The 16,421-nt window shown below is 45.5% G+C and overlaps 1 protein-coding gene across 8 annotated transcripts in view; it reads right to left on the bottom strand.

Moving 5' to 3' along the window:
* LOC106581613 (E3 ubiquitin-protein ligase MYCBP2) overlaps positions 1–16,421 on the bottom strand; it is a 383,302-nt gene that overhangs the window by 47,374 nt on the left and 319,507 nt on the right. For all 8 annotated transcript variants that reach the window (XM_045704972.1, XM_045704966.1, XM_045704969.1 and 5 more), the window contains 11 exons: positions 15,322–15,478; positions 10,411–10,635; positions 9,848–9,913; positions 9,250–9,489; positions 8,954–9,043; positions 8,748–8,828; positions 8,245–8,523; positions 2,870–3,144; positions 2,203–2,419; positions 1,805–1,906; positions 1,416–1,544 (listed from right to left, as the gene is read on the bottom strand). In XM_045704972.1, the coding sequence (XP_045560928.1) occupies positions 1,416–1,544; positions 1,805–1,906; positions 2,203–2,419; positions 2,870–3,144; positions 8,245–8,523; positions 8,748–8,828; positions 8,954–9,043; positions 9,250–9,489; positions 9,848–9,913; positions 10,411–10,635; positions 15,322–15,478 (1,861 nt within the window). The remainder of the gene's footprint in view (positions 1–1,415; positions 1,545–1,804; positions 1,907–2,202; positions 2,420–2,869; positions 3,145–8,244; positions 8,524–8,747; positions 8,829–8,953; positions 9,044–9,249; positions 9,490–9,847; positions 9,914–10,410; positions 10,636–15,321; positions 15,479–16,421) is intronic.

Here is a 16,421-nt window from a genome sequence, read left to right as displayed (position 1 = left end):
CCATTCAAACAGTTTTAGAAACTTTAGGGTGTTTTCTATCCACAGGTATTAATTATATGCATATCCTAGCTTCTGAGTCTGATTAGTAGGCCGTTGAAAATGGGCACGAATTTTTTCCAAAATGCGCTGTGGCGCCCCCTATCCTAGGGTAACGTCAAGAGGTTAAAGAATAACCAGGCATCCTCTAGTGACGGAATGAGGTCAATATCCTTCCAGGATACCCGGGCCAGGTCGATTAGAAAGGCCTGCTCGCTGAAGTGTTTTAGGGAGCGTTTGACAGTGATTAGGGGTGGTCGTTTGACCGCAGACCCGTTAGGGACGCAGGCAATGAGGCAGTGATCGCTGAGATCCTGGTTGAAGACAGTAGAGGTGTATTTAGAGGGCAGGTTGGTCAGGATGATATCTATGAGGGTGCCCGTGTTTACGGATTTGGGGTTGTACCTGGTAGGTTCATTGATAATTTGTGTGAGATTGAGGACATCTAACTTAGACTGTAGGATAGCCGGAGTGTTAAGCATGTCCCAGTTAGGTCACCTAACAGTACGAGCTCTGAAGATAGATGGGGGGCAATCAATTCACATATTGTGTCCAGAGCACAGCTGGGGGCTGAAGGGGGTCTATAACAAGCGGCAACGGTGAGAGACTTGTTTCTGGAAAGGTGGATTTTTAGAAGTAGAAGCTCGAATTGTTTGGGTACAGACCTGGATAGTATGACAGAACGCTGCAGGCTATCTCTGCAGTAGATTGAAACTCCGCCCCCTTTGAGAGTTCTATCTTGTCAGAAAATATTATAGTTAGGGATGGAAATTTCAGGATTTTTGTTGGTCTTCCTAAACCAGGATTCAGACACGGCTAGGACATCCGGGTGGGCAGAGCGTGCTAAATCAGTGAATAAGACAAACTTAGGGAGGAGGCTTCTAATGTTAACATGCATGAAACCAAGGCTTTCACGGTTACAGAAGTCAACAACTGTATTGTTGGTTAGGGGCTCGTAAGTAAGCATTTCACTGTATTCGGCACATTTATAGTAGGGATGAAGACAATAACACCTTTCATGTTGGTATAAGAACATCGTTGTACTTTATTACAACTTTACAGGCTCATTTCTATTCTTTTAAAATGAATTACCATAATCAAAATGTGATTTCTGCATTCTAAGCACCGTAAGTATACCCTATAATAGGTTACGCACCCAATGCATACTGATGTCTGGTAAATTTCTCTAATGTCTAGTAAACTTCAATCTTGCAGGTCACCTTGTCCGGTGGCAAATTTTCCTAATGGAAACCCTGGTATACACATTATTGCAGGTGGTACCAAGGTGGAAAGAAGCATTGACACTTCAACAGGCTCCCAGTCTAGCTATATGACTGGGGACAGAGTGCCCCCTACAGGTGAATGAGGGTACTACTGACCTGTCTCTGATGGGAGCGAGTGCGTCGGTGCAGATGGAGGAAGCGGTCACAGTCGGTACACAGGTTACCACACATGTTACACAGGATGATGGCTGCTGTCTCGCCGTCATCATGGTTATCGCACATGGGCTGTGGACAGGAGCACAACGAGACTTTACGGTTACGACCTGAACACCTCGAGACAACTTTCCCTCATTTCATCCACCCAGAACTGTAAAATGTGTATAGCTAAATGTAAAATTGTTGCATTTGTAAGGAATGCGATTTGGTGTGCTATAAATCAAATCCATTAATTTATGCATTATCTCAACAGATTACAATTCAGAAAAAAGAGTTGAGTCTATATTGCTTTGCCAAAATGCACGTGTTCTATGAGGCTAATAAGTTACCATCTGTTTCTGCTGTCCGTCTTTGCCCATCCAGCGGCCTGAGGACAGCCTGTCCACATGATCCTGGTCCAGCACACACAGAGAGGCCAGAGCAAGCCACAACTACAGTACAGAGAGAAAGGACAGAGAGGTAAAAATGTACTCAAACACACACACTAACCTAACACACGTGCATGTGCACATACAAACATCCTTCGCACAACCACCAGACCTGGGTTCAAATACATGTATTTTCATTATTTGTTATTTAAATACACTTACATTCCAATATTTAACTACTTGTATTTTACAAAAATGAATCTGAATACTATGAAATGTGAAAGTAATGAAATAGCATTTGAACCCAGGTCTGCTAAACACACACACAATATGGTCGTGTGATATGAGAACAGCCGTACCCGGGTGGTGGCGATGCAACGGACTGGCGAGCGATGCTCCTCTTCCATCTTGGTGAGAGCCATGATGGTCTCAGCGATGGCGTTCTTCGTCACCCGAGACCAGGCGTCCGACAGGTGTCCGGCAGCCATGTCTTTGACCAGCTTGATGATAATCTCAGCGATCTGAGGGGGAGTGGATCCCTTCATCCACCAGTGGCTCTCTCCCCGGCGTATGTAGCTGCACATGGAGAGAGGCAGTGTTCGACCAATATGTTCATTTTGGGACAATACTACAGAGATAGGAATAGCAAAACAAGTACTGTATATTGGTTTCGGGAAGTTAGGTCAATTCCAGAAATGTATGAATACAAGAGAATGTCAGTAAAATGTATAAAGGGCTTTATAAATACATTTGAATGAGATTATATTGAAAATTCCTGTTCAATCAGGAGAAATCACATCTGATAGTCAATATACAAACCACCACAAATGACAACTGTTTAGAGAATATCTCAAAATGTTTGTTGACGAAGTCATGAATCGTTTTTGTGAGATGACATGGGTCATCTCACGTCTTGCAAAGTAAAACAAAAGCAAGCTTTTCTTACTGGACAAGTCCACAAGTTTTTGGACCATTTTCTTCAAATTTTGTGCCTAATGAAGGTAAATCATAAAGTTGTTGTCTCACCTGGAGTTGAAGATTAAGGGCAGCGTGACAGTAGTGATGCCTTTGCCTGCCGCCATGCCGGCAACGGTGGTTCCCTTGGCCTTGAGTTGCACAGTGAGTGCCTTGGCGATGCAGCCCAGGAACATATCCAGGATGCCAAGCTTGTTCCAGTCACCCTTCTCGGTCGAGTGGATGATGTCACCGATATCAGCAGGCGGCAGGGCCTTGATGCCGATGATGCTGGCTAGGCGCACGGGTGTCACCTCTGGGAGGACACGACGGAGGAGAGAGGTCACCTGGGAAAGACGGGACAGGTGAAGGGTGAGAAAGGATAGCCATGTAGTCAATGTTATTAAACGGCTGGAGTGATATACATCATGCAGAGACTCTCTTTAGCTTTACTGATGTTAAAGTGGGGCTGAACTCACTGATTTAGCCTTGTTTAAAAAAAATAAACACTAGAAGCCATGACTAAAGCAACAGTTTGAAGTGTGTCATTTTTGCTAATAGTGTACTGTTCTGTGTCCCGTGTAGCTCAGTTGGTAGAGCATGGAGCTTGCAACACCCGGATTGTGGGTTCGATTCCCATGGGGGACTAGTACGAAAAATGTATGAAACTGTAAGTCGCTCTGCATAAGGGCATCTGCTATATGAGTAAAATGTAAACGTAAAATATGTGTTCCACTTTGCTTGAAATATCCAAACAGCCACCGTATGCATCCACGAATGACTTAGCAACCGAATGACAACGTGAACGTGATTGGTCAGGAATCCCAAGCTCCGAGCATTTCCCTATCTTTGATGACTGTTGTGTTTGTGACCCTAAAGTTCTCTCACAAATGTGAGGATGTTTGAGTTGGAAAAACCCAAGCCTTTTATAACGAACAAGTCTCATCAAACTAGTCCCGAGACGCTGTGTGTTAATGCTTCAATTGGTTAGCTCTGCTGTCTGTAAAGAAAAAGGGCGGACTGTAGGTTGGTTGTTCGGGTGCTGCCAGACGTGGGCAGGATTCAAATCTCAAACCAAGAAAAAATTATGTACCTTAGATTGTTAAAATTGCGCAAATCTCAGTTTTGGAAGATACTGACTGTGACCAAAGTTCTACAATTTTTGCAACTAGTACAATTGTTTAACACTAATACTGATTCCATATAGGCCGTTTTCAAGCAGGTAAGTCCTTTGCAGCTCAAGTTACATTACATTACATTACATTTAAGTCATTTAGCAGACGCTCTTATCCAGAGCGACTTACAAAATGGTGCATTCACCTTATGATATCCAGTGGAACAACCACTTTACAATAGTGCATCTAAATCTTTTAAGGGGGGGGTTAGAAGGATTACTTTATCCTATCCTAGGTATTCCTTAAAGAGGTGGGGTTTCAGGTGTCTCCGGAAGGTGGTGATTGACTACGCTGTCCTGGCGTCGTGAGGGAGCTTGTTCCACCATTGGGGTGCCAGAGCAGCGAACAGTTTTGACTGGGCTGAGCGGGAACTGTGCTTCCTCAGAGGTAGGGGGGCCAGCAGGCCAGTGGTGGATGAACGCAGTGCCCTTGTTTGGGTGTAGGGCCTGATCAGAGCCTGAAGGTATGGAGGTGCCGTTCCCTTCACAGCTCCGTAGGCAATCACCATGGTCTTGTAGCGGATGCGAGCTTCAACTGGAAGCCAGTGGAGAGAGCGGAGGAGCGGGGTGACGTGAGAGAACTTGGGAAGGTTGAACACCAGACGGGCTGCGGCGTTCTGGATGAGTTGTAGGGGTTTAATGGCACAGGCAGGGAGCCCAGCCAACAGCGAGTTGCAGTAATCCAGACGGGAGATGACAAGTGCCTGGATTAGGACCTGCGCCGCTTCCTGTGTGAGGCAGGGTCGTACTCTGCGAATGTTGTAGAGCATGAACCTACAGGATCGGGTCACCGCCTTGATGTTAGTGGAGAACGACAGGGTGTTGTCCAGGATCACGCCAAGGTTCTTAGCACTCTGGGAGGAGGACACAAGGGAGTTGTCAACCGTGATGGCGAGATCATGGAACGGGCAGTCCTTCCCCGGGAGGAAGAGCAGCTCCGTCTTGCTGAGGTTCAGCTTGAGCTGGTGATCCGTCATCCACACTGATATGTCTGACAGACATGCAGAGATGCGATTCGCCGCCTGGTTATCAGAAGGGGGGAAAGGAGAAGATTAATTGTGTGTCGTCTGCATAGCAATGATAGGAGAGACCATGTGAGGATATGACAGAGCCAAGTGACTTGGTGTATAGCGAGAATAGGAGAGGGCCTAGAACAGAGCCCTGGGGGACACCAGTGGTGAGAGCGCATGGTGCGGAGACAGATTCTCGTCACGCCACCTGGTAGGAGCGACCTGTCAGGTAGGACGCAATCCAAGCGTGGGCCGCGCCGGAGATGCCCAACTCGGAGAGGGTGGAGAGGAGGATCTGATGGTTCACAGTATCAAAGGCAGCAGATAGGTCTAGAAGGATGAGAGCAGAGGAGAGAGAGTTAGCTTTAGCAGTGCGGAGAGCCTCCGTGACACAGGGAAGAGCAGTCTCAGTTGAATGCCCAGTCTTGAAACCTGACTGATTAGGATCAAGAAGGTCATTCTGAGAGAGATAGCAGGAGAGCTGGCCAAGGACGGCACGTTCAAGAGTTTTGGAGAGAAAAGAAAGAAGGGATACTGGTCTGTAGTTGTTGACATCGGAGGGATCGAGTGTAGGTTTTTTTCAGAAGGGGTGCAACTCTCGCTCTCTTGAAGACGGAAGGGACGTAGCCAGCGGTCAAGGATGAGTTGATGAGCGAGGTGAGGAAGGGGAGAAGGTCTCCGGAAATGGTCTGGAGAAGAGAGGAGGGGATAGGGTCAAGTGGGCAGGTTGTTGGGCGGCCGGCCGTCACAAGACGCGAGATTTCATCTGGAGAGAGAGGGGAGAAAGAGGTCAAAGCACAGGGTAGGGCAGTGTGAGCAGGACCAGCGGTGTCGTTTGACTTAGCAAACGAGGATCGGATATCGTCAACCTTCTTTTCAAAATGGTTGACGAAGTCATCCGCAGAGAGGGAGGAGGGGGGGAGGGGAGGAGGATTCAGGAGGGAGGAGAAGGTAGCAAAGAGCTTCCTAGGGTTAGAGGCAGATGCTTGGAATTTAGAGTGGTAGAAAGTGGCTTTAGCAGCAGAGACAGAAGAGGAGAATGTAGAGAGGAGTGAGTGAAAGGATGCCAGGTCCGCAGGGGAGGCGAGTTTTCCTCCATTTCCGCTCGGCTGCCCGGAGCCTTGTTCTGTGAGCTTGTAGTGAGTCGTCGAGCCACGGAGCAGGAGGGGAGGACCGAGCCGGCCTGGAGGATAGGGGACAGAGAAAATCAAAGGATGCAGAAAGGGAGGAGAGGAGGGTTGAGGAGGCAGAATCAGGAGATAGGTTGGAGAAGGTTTGAGCAGAGGGAAGAGATGATAGGATGGAAGAGGAGAGAGTAGCGGGAGAGAGAGAGCGAAGGTTGGGACGGCGCAATACCATCCGAGTAGGGGCAGAGTGAGAAGTGTTGGATGAGAGCAAGAGGGAAAAGGATACAAGGTAGTGGTCGGAGATTTGGAGGGGAGTTGCAATGAGATTAGTGGAAGAACAGCATCTAGTAAAGATGAGGTGAAGCGTATTGCCTGCCTTGTGAGTAGGGGGGGAAGGTGAGAGGGTGAGGTCAAAAGAGGAGAGGAGTGGAAAGAAGGAGGCAGAGAGGAATGAGTCATGTCTCGCTCCATCCACCAACGCCACGTTGCACCACAGACTGTCCAGGAGTTGGCGGATGCTTTAGTCCAGGTCTGGGAGGAGATCCCTCAGGAGACCATCCGCCACCTCATCAGGAGCATGCCCAGGCGTTGTAGGGAGGTCATACAGGCATGTGGAGGCCACACACACTACTGAGCCTCATTTTGACTTGTTTTAAGGACATTACATCAAAGTTGGATCAGCCTGTAGTGTGGTTTTCCACTTTAATTGAGTGTGACTCCAATTCCAGACCTCCATGGGTTGATAAATTGGATTTCCATTGATTATTTTTGTGTGATTTTGTTGTCAGCACATTCAACTATGTAAAGAAAAAAGTATTTAATAAGATTATTTCTTTCATTCAGATCTAGGATGTGTTGTTTAAGTGTTCGTGCCTTTTGCTTGACATCATGGGAAAATCAAAAGAAGTCAGCCAAAAAAATTGTAGACCTCCACAAGCCTGGTTCATCCTTGGGAGCAATTTCCAAATGCCTGAAGGTACCACGTTCATCTGTACAAACAATATTATGCAAGTATAAACACCATGTTCTGTCTCCTAGAGATGAACGTACTTTGGTGCGAAAAGTGAAAATCAATCCCAGAACAACAGCAAAGGACCTTGTGAAGATGCTTCGAGGAAACGGGTACAAAAGTATCTATATCCACAGTAAAACAAGTCCTATGTTGACATAACCTGAAAGGCTGCTCAGCAAGGAAGAAGCCACTGCTCCAAAACCGCCATAAAAAAGCCAGACTACCGTTTGCAACTACACATGGGAACAAAGATCGTACTTTTTGGAGAAATGTCTTCTGGTCTGATGAAACAAAAATATAACTGTTTTGCCATAATGACCATCGTCATGTTTGGAGGAAAAAGAGGGATGCTTGCAAGCCGAAGAACACCATCCCAACCGTGAATCACGGGGGTGGCAGCATCATGTTGTGGGGTTGCTTTGCTGCAGGAGAGACTGGTGCATTTCACAAAATAGATGGCACCATGAGGTAGGAAAATTATGTGGATATATTGAAGCAACATCTCAAGATAGTCAGGAACTTAAAGCTTCGTCACAAATGGGTCTTCCAAATGGACAATGACCCCAAGCATACTTCCAAAGTGATGGCAAAATGGCTTAAGGACAACAAAGTCAAGGTATTGGAGTGACCATCACAAAGCCTTGACCTCAATCCTATTGAAAATTTGTGGGCAGAACTGAAAAAGCGTGTGCGAACAAGGAGGCCTACAAACCTGACTCAGTTACACCAGCTCTGTCAGGAGGAATGGGCCAAAATTCACTCAACTTATTGTCGGAAGCTTGTGGAAGGCTACCCAACGTTTGACCCAAGGTAAACAATTTAAAGGCAATGCTACCAAATACTAATTGAGTGCATGTAAACTTCTGACCCACTGGGAAAGAGATGAAAGAAATAAAAGATGAAATAAATAATTCTCTCTACTATTATTCTGACATTTCACATTCTTAAAATAAAGTGGTGATCCTAACTGACCTAAGACAGGGAATTTTTATTCGGATTAAATGTCAGGAATTGTGAAAAACAGAGTTTAAATGTATTTGGCTAAGGTGTATGTAAACTTCCGACTTCAACTGTAAATAACTATTGTTATGTGTTGAGTCTGTGTTTATGTGGGTACACCCCACCTGTCTCTGGATACGGGGCGAGGCCGTGTGCAGCAGCGAGAACAGGTCCTGCATCAGTGTCAGCTGCTGGGCCAGGTACTGGCGGCCTACGTTGGAGCCGCTCAGCGCCAGCACCATGGAGAGCAGCTCGAAGCAGTAGGCGTCCGAGGAGGTGTCCGAGGAGGCGTCGTCGTCGCTGGGCTGCGAGTTGGCGTTTTCCTTGCTGGAGATGGCATGCTCCCACTCCTCGCGCACCCGGGTCGCCTCCATGTGGATGGCCTGGACGATGTGGGTGCACACCTGGAGGGAGGAGGGGGAAGGAGGGGAAAGCGATAAAGGGATATGAAGTCAATTCCAAGTGTGAAGATAACATAGACAGGGGAAGCAGAGTCAAGGGCTTGAACCCTCAAAGCCTTCTACTGAGGATTACTGTAGCCAGATATCACATTTTGTGTGGTTGTAGTTGTATTGTACTATTTTAGTTAATTGTACTTTATTGGCCAGGTATTCCACAGACTACTGACCTGTTTCTGCAGGTTGGTCAGCTTGCTCCGGCTGAAAATGATGCCCACCATGTGTTCCTTCAGGTCTGCGTCTGACGGCGCCTGATGACAGGTAAACAATAACAGGTAAACAGAAATATATCATGTTTGTTTTCTGGTCTTTATTTGCAAAAAGTGAAATAGGGGGTGGTTGAAAAAGGTTGGGAAACACTGGTATGACCCCTGACCTTGTCCTCCCCCTCTGGTGATGACAGCAGGTTCTTCTCCTCCTGTTCAGGGGTGGGCTCAGCATCTCCGCAGATTAGCTTCCCAAATACCTACACACACACAACACATGCACACCAAAGGTAAAGCTTGAACCTATCCAATTCTATTAGACCTAAAGTGGTAGAGAAAGAAAACATTAACATTTTGGCCCCATAGTGACTGATTGGCCAACCGACCAGTGAGGTGATATTATGAGTGATTTACAGGTGAACGGTCCTATGAGGTCATAGTACGATTGATTGACAGGTGAACCGACCTGTGAGGTGATGAGGCGGAAAACGCAGAGTGTTTCGGCCTCGCAGTTCTTCTGCTGGGCCACGCTGGCCGAGATCTGCCCCGCGATCTTGATGCTCTCGCCAGCCTTCCAGCCCAGCACCTTGACCTGGCGCACCCGCAGCGTGTTCTCGGGCCCCTTCAGTTCTACCTTGATCACATGGTGGTCTCCCCCAGGAAACTCGCTGGTCACCCAGCCCATGTGATGCGAATCAAGGTCAATCTGGAGAGAGGTGGGGAGATGGAAGGGATTGGTCAGTTAAGGTTGTGTTGATGCCAAGGTGAATCAAAAATGTTTAGTACAGCTTCTCCTTTGTTTTTCTTCTGAAAATGGCTTTCATGAACATACAGTAAATTGCAATACAAATTGTACAGAAGGGCTTCAATTGCTGTAAGTTTGCTATATCCTGTACTAATAGTGGTTAGCTACATGTAGTAATCTACTTTTAACCAGAGACTTTTGACCAGTGCCCCATGTGGTTTGGGTCAAATGTAATGCACTGGGGAATAGAGAGAATCCTTCCTTATTCACAAAACCCACGCACTCAGATGCCTGGAGCTATAGAAATAAGAGGCCAAACCTGTTTGATTCTGCAGAGGTCCTCCCCGGCTTTGCCACACAGGAACGTCATGGAGGTGACTTTGTTCTGTGGAGTTAGAGAAGAGCGCCTTTAATATCAATGAAACAGACAGTTTTCCATGAATTTTAGATTGTGTCATCTGACAAATTTGATTTTGGAGTGCACGTCCCTAAGTCCAGAACAGACTATGGGAGGTGCACAGTATTACATAGAGCCATGTATACATGGACCTCTATTCCAATTCATGCAAGCAGTAAAATTTGATTTAAAAAAACATTATGGAACAGCGGGGACTGTGAAGCAACACAAACATAGTCACAGACACATGCACACACACACGATAACATCACACTATACACACACGTACACATGGATTTTGTGTTGTAGATATGTGGTAGTAGAATAGGGGCCTGAGGGCACACACTTAATGTGTTGTGAATGCATTGTAATGTTTTTAAAATTGTATAACTGCCTTAATTTTGCTGGACCCCAGGAAGAGTAGCTGCTGCCAAGGCAATAAATAAATGCAAACACAAATGTCCCTTTAATCCCTCCCTACTCACCCCAATGTCACGGGAGTTGTCAACGTGCACAGTGATGCAAGAGGCGTTGATGCCTTTGATGCAGCTGATGGTAATGCACTTGGTCTTGTTCTTGTCCTCATCGCCCGACTCCCAAAAGGTCTCAGTTGAGCCATCCGTCAGGCTGCCGATCATGGCCGAACGGCTGGATGTCTTGATGTCCACCACACTGGTCAGGTCCTTCAGACAGGTCACCAGGCACAGCTCCTGGAAGATCAAATGATGTTCAACATCTCCCAGCTATATAGATAGATACGATTTGATTGGACAATATAGAAATGTCAATTTCAGCCTCACAAGTAGATACAATGCATTTAAAATCATATAGGATAACAGACAAGGTTTTACAATCTAAATGTTATTTTAGGCATATGTGACACAGCTCACTTGCCAGCTATGGTCCCAGCAATTTTACGCCCTATAGGCAATATCAAATGCACAAAAATAACTGAATAGGCTCAATTACCAGAAATTCTTACGTGACCCATTACAGACTCAGCAAAAAAAAGAAACATCCTCTCACTGTCAACTTCGTTTATTTTCAGCAAACTTAACATGTGTAAATATTTGTATGAATATAACAAGATTCAACAACTGAGACAAACTGAACAAGTTCCACAGACATGTGACTAACAGAAATGGAACAATGTGTCCCTGAACAAAGGGGGGTCAAAATCAAAAGTAACAGTCAGTATCTGGTGTGGCCAACAGCTGCATTAAGTACTGCAGTGCATCTCCTCCTCATTGACTAAACCAGATTTGCAAGTTCGTGCTGTGAGATGTTACCCAACTCTTCCACCAAGGCACCTGCAAGTTCCCGGACATTTCTGGGAGGAATGGCCCTAGCCCTCACCCTCCGATCCAACAGGTCCCAGACGTGCTCAATGGAATTGAGATCCGGGCTCTTCGCTGGCCATGGCAGAACACTGACATTCCTGTCTTGCAGGAAATCACGCACAGAACGAGCAGTATGGCTGGTGGCATTGTCAAGCTGGAGGGTCAAGTCAGGATGAGCCTGCAGGAAGGGTACCACATGAGGGAGGAGGATGGCTTCCCTGTAACGCACAGCGTTGAAATTGCCTGCAATGACAACAAGCTCAGTCCGATGATGCTGTGACACACTGCCCCAGACCATGACAGACCCTCCACCTCCAAATCGATCCCGCTCCTGAGTACAGGCCTTGGTGTAACGCTCATTCCTTCGACGATAAACGCAAATTCGACCATCACCCCTGGTGAGACAAAACCGCAACTCGTCAGTGAAGAGCACTTTTTGCCAGTCCTGTCTGGTCCAGCGACGGTGGGTTTGTGCCCATAGGCGGCGTTGTTGCCGGTGATGTCTGGTGAGGACCTGCCTTACAACAGACCTACAAGCCTTCAGTCCAGCCTTTCTCAGCCTATTGCGGACAGTCTGAGCACTGATGGAGGGATTGTGCGTTCCTGGTGTAACTCGGGCAGTTGTTTTTGCCATCCTGTACCTGTCCCACAGGTGTGATGTTTGGATGTACCGATCCTGTGCAGGTGTTGTTACATGTGGTCTGCCACTGCGAGGACGATCAGCTGTCTGTCCTGTCTCCCTGTAGCGCTGTCTTAGGCGTCTCACAGTACGGACATTGCAATTTATTGCCCTGGCCACATCTGCAGTCCTCATGCCTCATTGCAGCATGCCTAAGGCACGTTCACGCAGATGAGCAGGGACCCTGGGCATCTTTCTTTAGGTGTTTTTCAGAGTCAGTAGAAAGGCCTCTTTAGTGTCCTAAGTTTTCATAACTGTGACCTTAATTGCCTACCGTCTGTAAGCTGTTAGTGTCTTAACGACTGTTCCACAGGTGCATGTTCATTAATTGTTTATGGTTCATTGAACAAGCATGGGAAACAGTGTTTAAACCCTTTACAATGAAGATCTGTGAAGTTATTTGGATTTTTACAAATTATCTTCGAAAGACATGGTCCTGAAAAAGGTCAGTTTCTTTTTTTGCTGAGTTTATTAGGCTATTTGTATTACTGGGCTATATCAGCGAATATGCTAGATGTAGTTTGAAGAGAGCATAGTTCGAGTTTCTCGAGAGCTATTTTTATAGCCTACCTTTTAGGAGTGGGATGATTTTCAAATAGAGAAATATGGGTGATCAATATTTATTCTAGGCAACGTAGTAAACTATAGCCTAATCATATTTCGGAAGTACATTTCCTTGGAAAGATAACTGCTCCGTGCTTCTCCGCCCATGCGTACCTGATCTCGCACGTATGGCTACTGAACTTGAAGCAGCAAGAATGATGACAGCGACACTTGCTATGTTTTGCATACAGGATATAGCCTATTTTTTAGGAGGACGATTTGCAGGCAGACAAATAAATGGGTAATCAATACTTAATGAAATTGAAGAGGCACAACACTCGCTCAGCCTAACCTACAGTATATGTATTTTCCTTTTCAATGATGATTACATTTTTTGATTGCACCTCGACTCTTTCCGTTATCAATATTTATTTACAGACACTGTAGTAAACTAAAGTCTAATCATATTTAAGTACATTTCATATTTGAGTTAACATATACTAGGCGCACTTGAACTCTCACACCCAACTAGGAGAAGAAAGGTAGGCTACCGTTAAAGCAGCGAAAAATGTGTGCTTTTAACACAATAGGTAGGCTTAGGCTAATGCAAACAAAGTAGAAAGACAAACATTTCGAAATAATCTGCGGGACAACATATTTTCATCCCAAAGTCCTCTGTCTGACCACCCGCAGTATGAAAAATGCTAACCACATAGCAGCAATGCAGTCTCTAATTTCAGCCACACAACTGGATACAATTCATTTAAAATCATCAAGGATAACAGAAAAGGTTTAACAATGTCATAACTCCTAAACCTAGTCCAATATAAAAATAATAATTTCATCAATAATGCACAAGTATCAGACGATCCAGGGTCAAGTTCATTAGGCACAAAACGGAATAAAACGGACTGAATAAAAAAGGTTAAAAACAGCTTTCCGTTGCATCCCCTAATGAACAAAACTCCGGTATCTGTTGGTCTGCACTTGGGTTTCAGACAGCGTCTGTGGTATATGTCTCACCTAGTCTCTTTTCTACCAACCTTCATAAGGTCGAGCTAGCTATCACAAAACTTAATGGGCCAGATCTAGCTTGAACCTAGTCCTGGTTTAAAAATCATTCTCCATGGAGATTCGCCATTTAAATGAACCGTATTAGTCCAGTACTAGGCTTAATATAATATGGGTCCCGGGAAACGGCCCTACAGTGGGGGAAAACAAGTATTTGATCCCCTGCTGATTTCGTACGTTTGTCCACTGACAAAGAAAGGATCAGTCTATAATTTTAATGGTAGGTTTATTTGAACAGTGAGAGACAGAATAACAACAGAAATATCCAGAAAAACGCATGTCAGAAATGTTATAAATTGATTTGCATTTTAATGAGGGAAATAAGTATTTGACCCCCTCTCAATCAGAAAGATTTCTGGCTCCCAGGTGTCTTTTATACAGGTAACGAGCTGAGATTAGGAGCACACTCTTAAAGGGAGTGCTCCTTACCTCAGCTTGTTACCTGTATAAAAGACACCTGTCCACAGAAGCAATCAATCAATCAGATTCCAAACTCTCCACCATGGCCAAGACCAAAGAGCTCTCCAAGGATGTCAGGGACAAGATTGTAGACCTACACAAGGCTGGAATGGGCTACAAGACCATCACCAAGCAGCTTGGTGAGAAGGTGACAACATTTGGTGCGATTATTCGCAAATGGAAGAAACACAAAAGAACTGTCAATATCCCTCGGCCTGGGGCTCCATGTAGATCACACCTCGTGGAGTTGCAATGATCATGAGAACGGTGAGGAATCAGCCCAGAACTACACGGGAGGATCTTGTCAATGATCTCAAGGCAGCTGGGACCATAGTCACCAAGAAAACAATTGGTAACACACTACGCCGTGAAGGACTGAAATCCTGCAGCGCCCGCAAGGTCCCCCTGCTCAAGAATACATATACATGCCCGTCTGAAGTTTCCCAATGTATATCTGAATGACTCAGAGGACAACTGGTGAAAGTGTTGTGGTCAGATGAGACCAAAATGGAGCTCTTTGACATCAACTCAACTCGCCTTGTTTGGAGGAGGAGGAATGCTGCCTATGACCCCAAGAACACCATCTCCACCGTCAAACATGGAGGTGGAAACATTATGCTTTGGGGGTGTTTTTCTGCTAAGGGGACAGGACAACTTCACCGCATCAAAGGGACGATGGACGGGGCCATGTACCGTCAAATCTTGGGTGAGAACCTCCTTCCCTCAGCCAGGGCATTGAAAATGGGTCATGGATGGGTATTCCAGCATGACAATGACCCAAAACACATGGCCAAGGCAACAAAGGAGTGGCTCAAGAAGAAGCACATTAAGTTCCTGGAGTGGCCTAGCCAGTCTCCAGACCTTAATCCCATAGAAAATCTGTGGAGGGAGCTGAAGGTTCGAGTTGCCAAACGTCAGCCTCGAAACCTTAATGACTTGGAGAAGATCTGCAAAGAGGAGTGGGACAAAATCCCTCCTGAGATGTGTGCAAACCTGGTGGCCAACTACAAGAAACGTCTGACCTCTGTGATTGCCAACAAGGGTTTTGCCACCAAGTACTAAGTCATGTTTTGCAAAGGGGTCAAATACTTATTTCCCTCATTAAAATGCAAATCATTTTCAAACATTTTTGACATGCGTTTTTCTGGATTTTTTTTGTTGTTATTCTGTCTCTCACTGTTCAAATACACCTACCATTAAAATTATAGACTGATCATTTCTTTGTCAGTGGGCAAACGTACAAAATCAGCAGGGGATCAAATACTTTTCCCCCCCACTGTATCTCCTATTGGATTCTGTCTCACTTGGCTCATGGCCTCGAAGCCAGACTGCACACTGATGTTGAAGCTCTCCTCGCTGTCGCCGTCGTCTGACTTGGACAGGATGTTGTTGATGTGGTGGAACACGTTGCTCTGGTGCAGGAACTGGTGGTCAGACTGCTTGAACTTCAGACTCCAACACCTGATAGATAGATGGGGAAAGACTCCAGGTCAAGGGTGAATTACGCACTCACATTGATCAGTAAAGTGGTAGCTAAGTTGGTTGGAGGATTTTTGACATTTTTTATTGTTATTTTTTAACCTTTTATTTAACCTTTATTTAACTAGGCAAGTCCGTTAAGAACAAATTCTAATTTACAATGACGTCCTACCCCGGCCAAACCCGGACGACGCTGGGCCAATTGTGCGCCGCCCTATGGGACTCCCAATCACTGCTGCGTCACTCGGGAGCCTGAGTGGAGGATGGTGCTAGCAACACCAGGGTTGTGGGTTAAATTTCTGCATGGGCCAGGTATACTGAATATCTGTGTCACATGTTGGCCACTATGAATAAAAGAGTGTCTGCTAAATGACCATATAGCAAACTTTTTCAATCAGACACTGGAAGAGAAGTTCATGAGTTCTTTTGTACAGGTGCTTTGTTGCCGTTTTTTTGTGGGACTGAAAAATTGCTCGGAATGTGAAAGAACGTTATTAAAAGGATCTGACCCTTTTTTTGAATTTTCGCCTAAAATGACATACCCAAATCTAACTGCCTGTAGCTCGGACCTGAAGCAAGGATATGCATATTCTTGATACCATTTGAAAGGAAACACTTTGAAGTTTGTGGAAATGTGAAATTAATGTAGGAGAATATAACACATTAGATCTGGTAATACAAACAAAAAAACATGCGTTTTCTATTTTTTTGGTTCCATCATCTTTGAAATGCAAGAGAAAGGCCATAATATAATATAGGAGTCAAGGCGCAATTTCGTTTTCGGCCACTAGATGGCAGGAGTGGGTGCAAAGTTTCAGATTGATCCAGTGAAGCATTGCAATACTGCACAATATTTTCGATCTGCCCAAATGTGCCGAATTGGTCAATTGAACATAACAAAAATGATATGGTAATACAGAATTTA

Source organism: Salmo salar, chromosome ssa21 (assembly GCF_905237065.1).
Source record: "Salmo salar chromosome ssa21, Ssal_v3.1, whole genome shotgun sequence".
Taxonomy (NCBI): Eukaryota; Metazoa; Chordata; class Actinopteri; order Salmoniformes; family Salmonidae; genus Salmo; species Salmo salar.
This window is presented reverse-complemented; position numbering and strand designations above follow the sequence as displayed.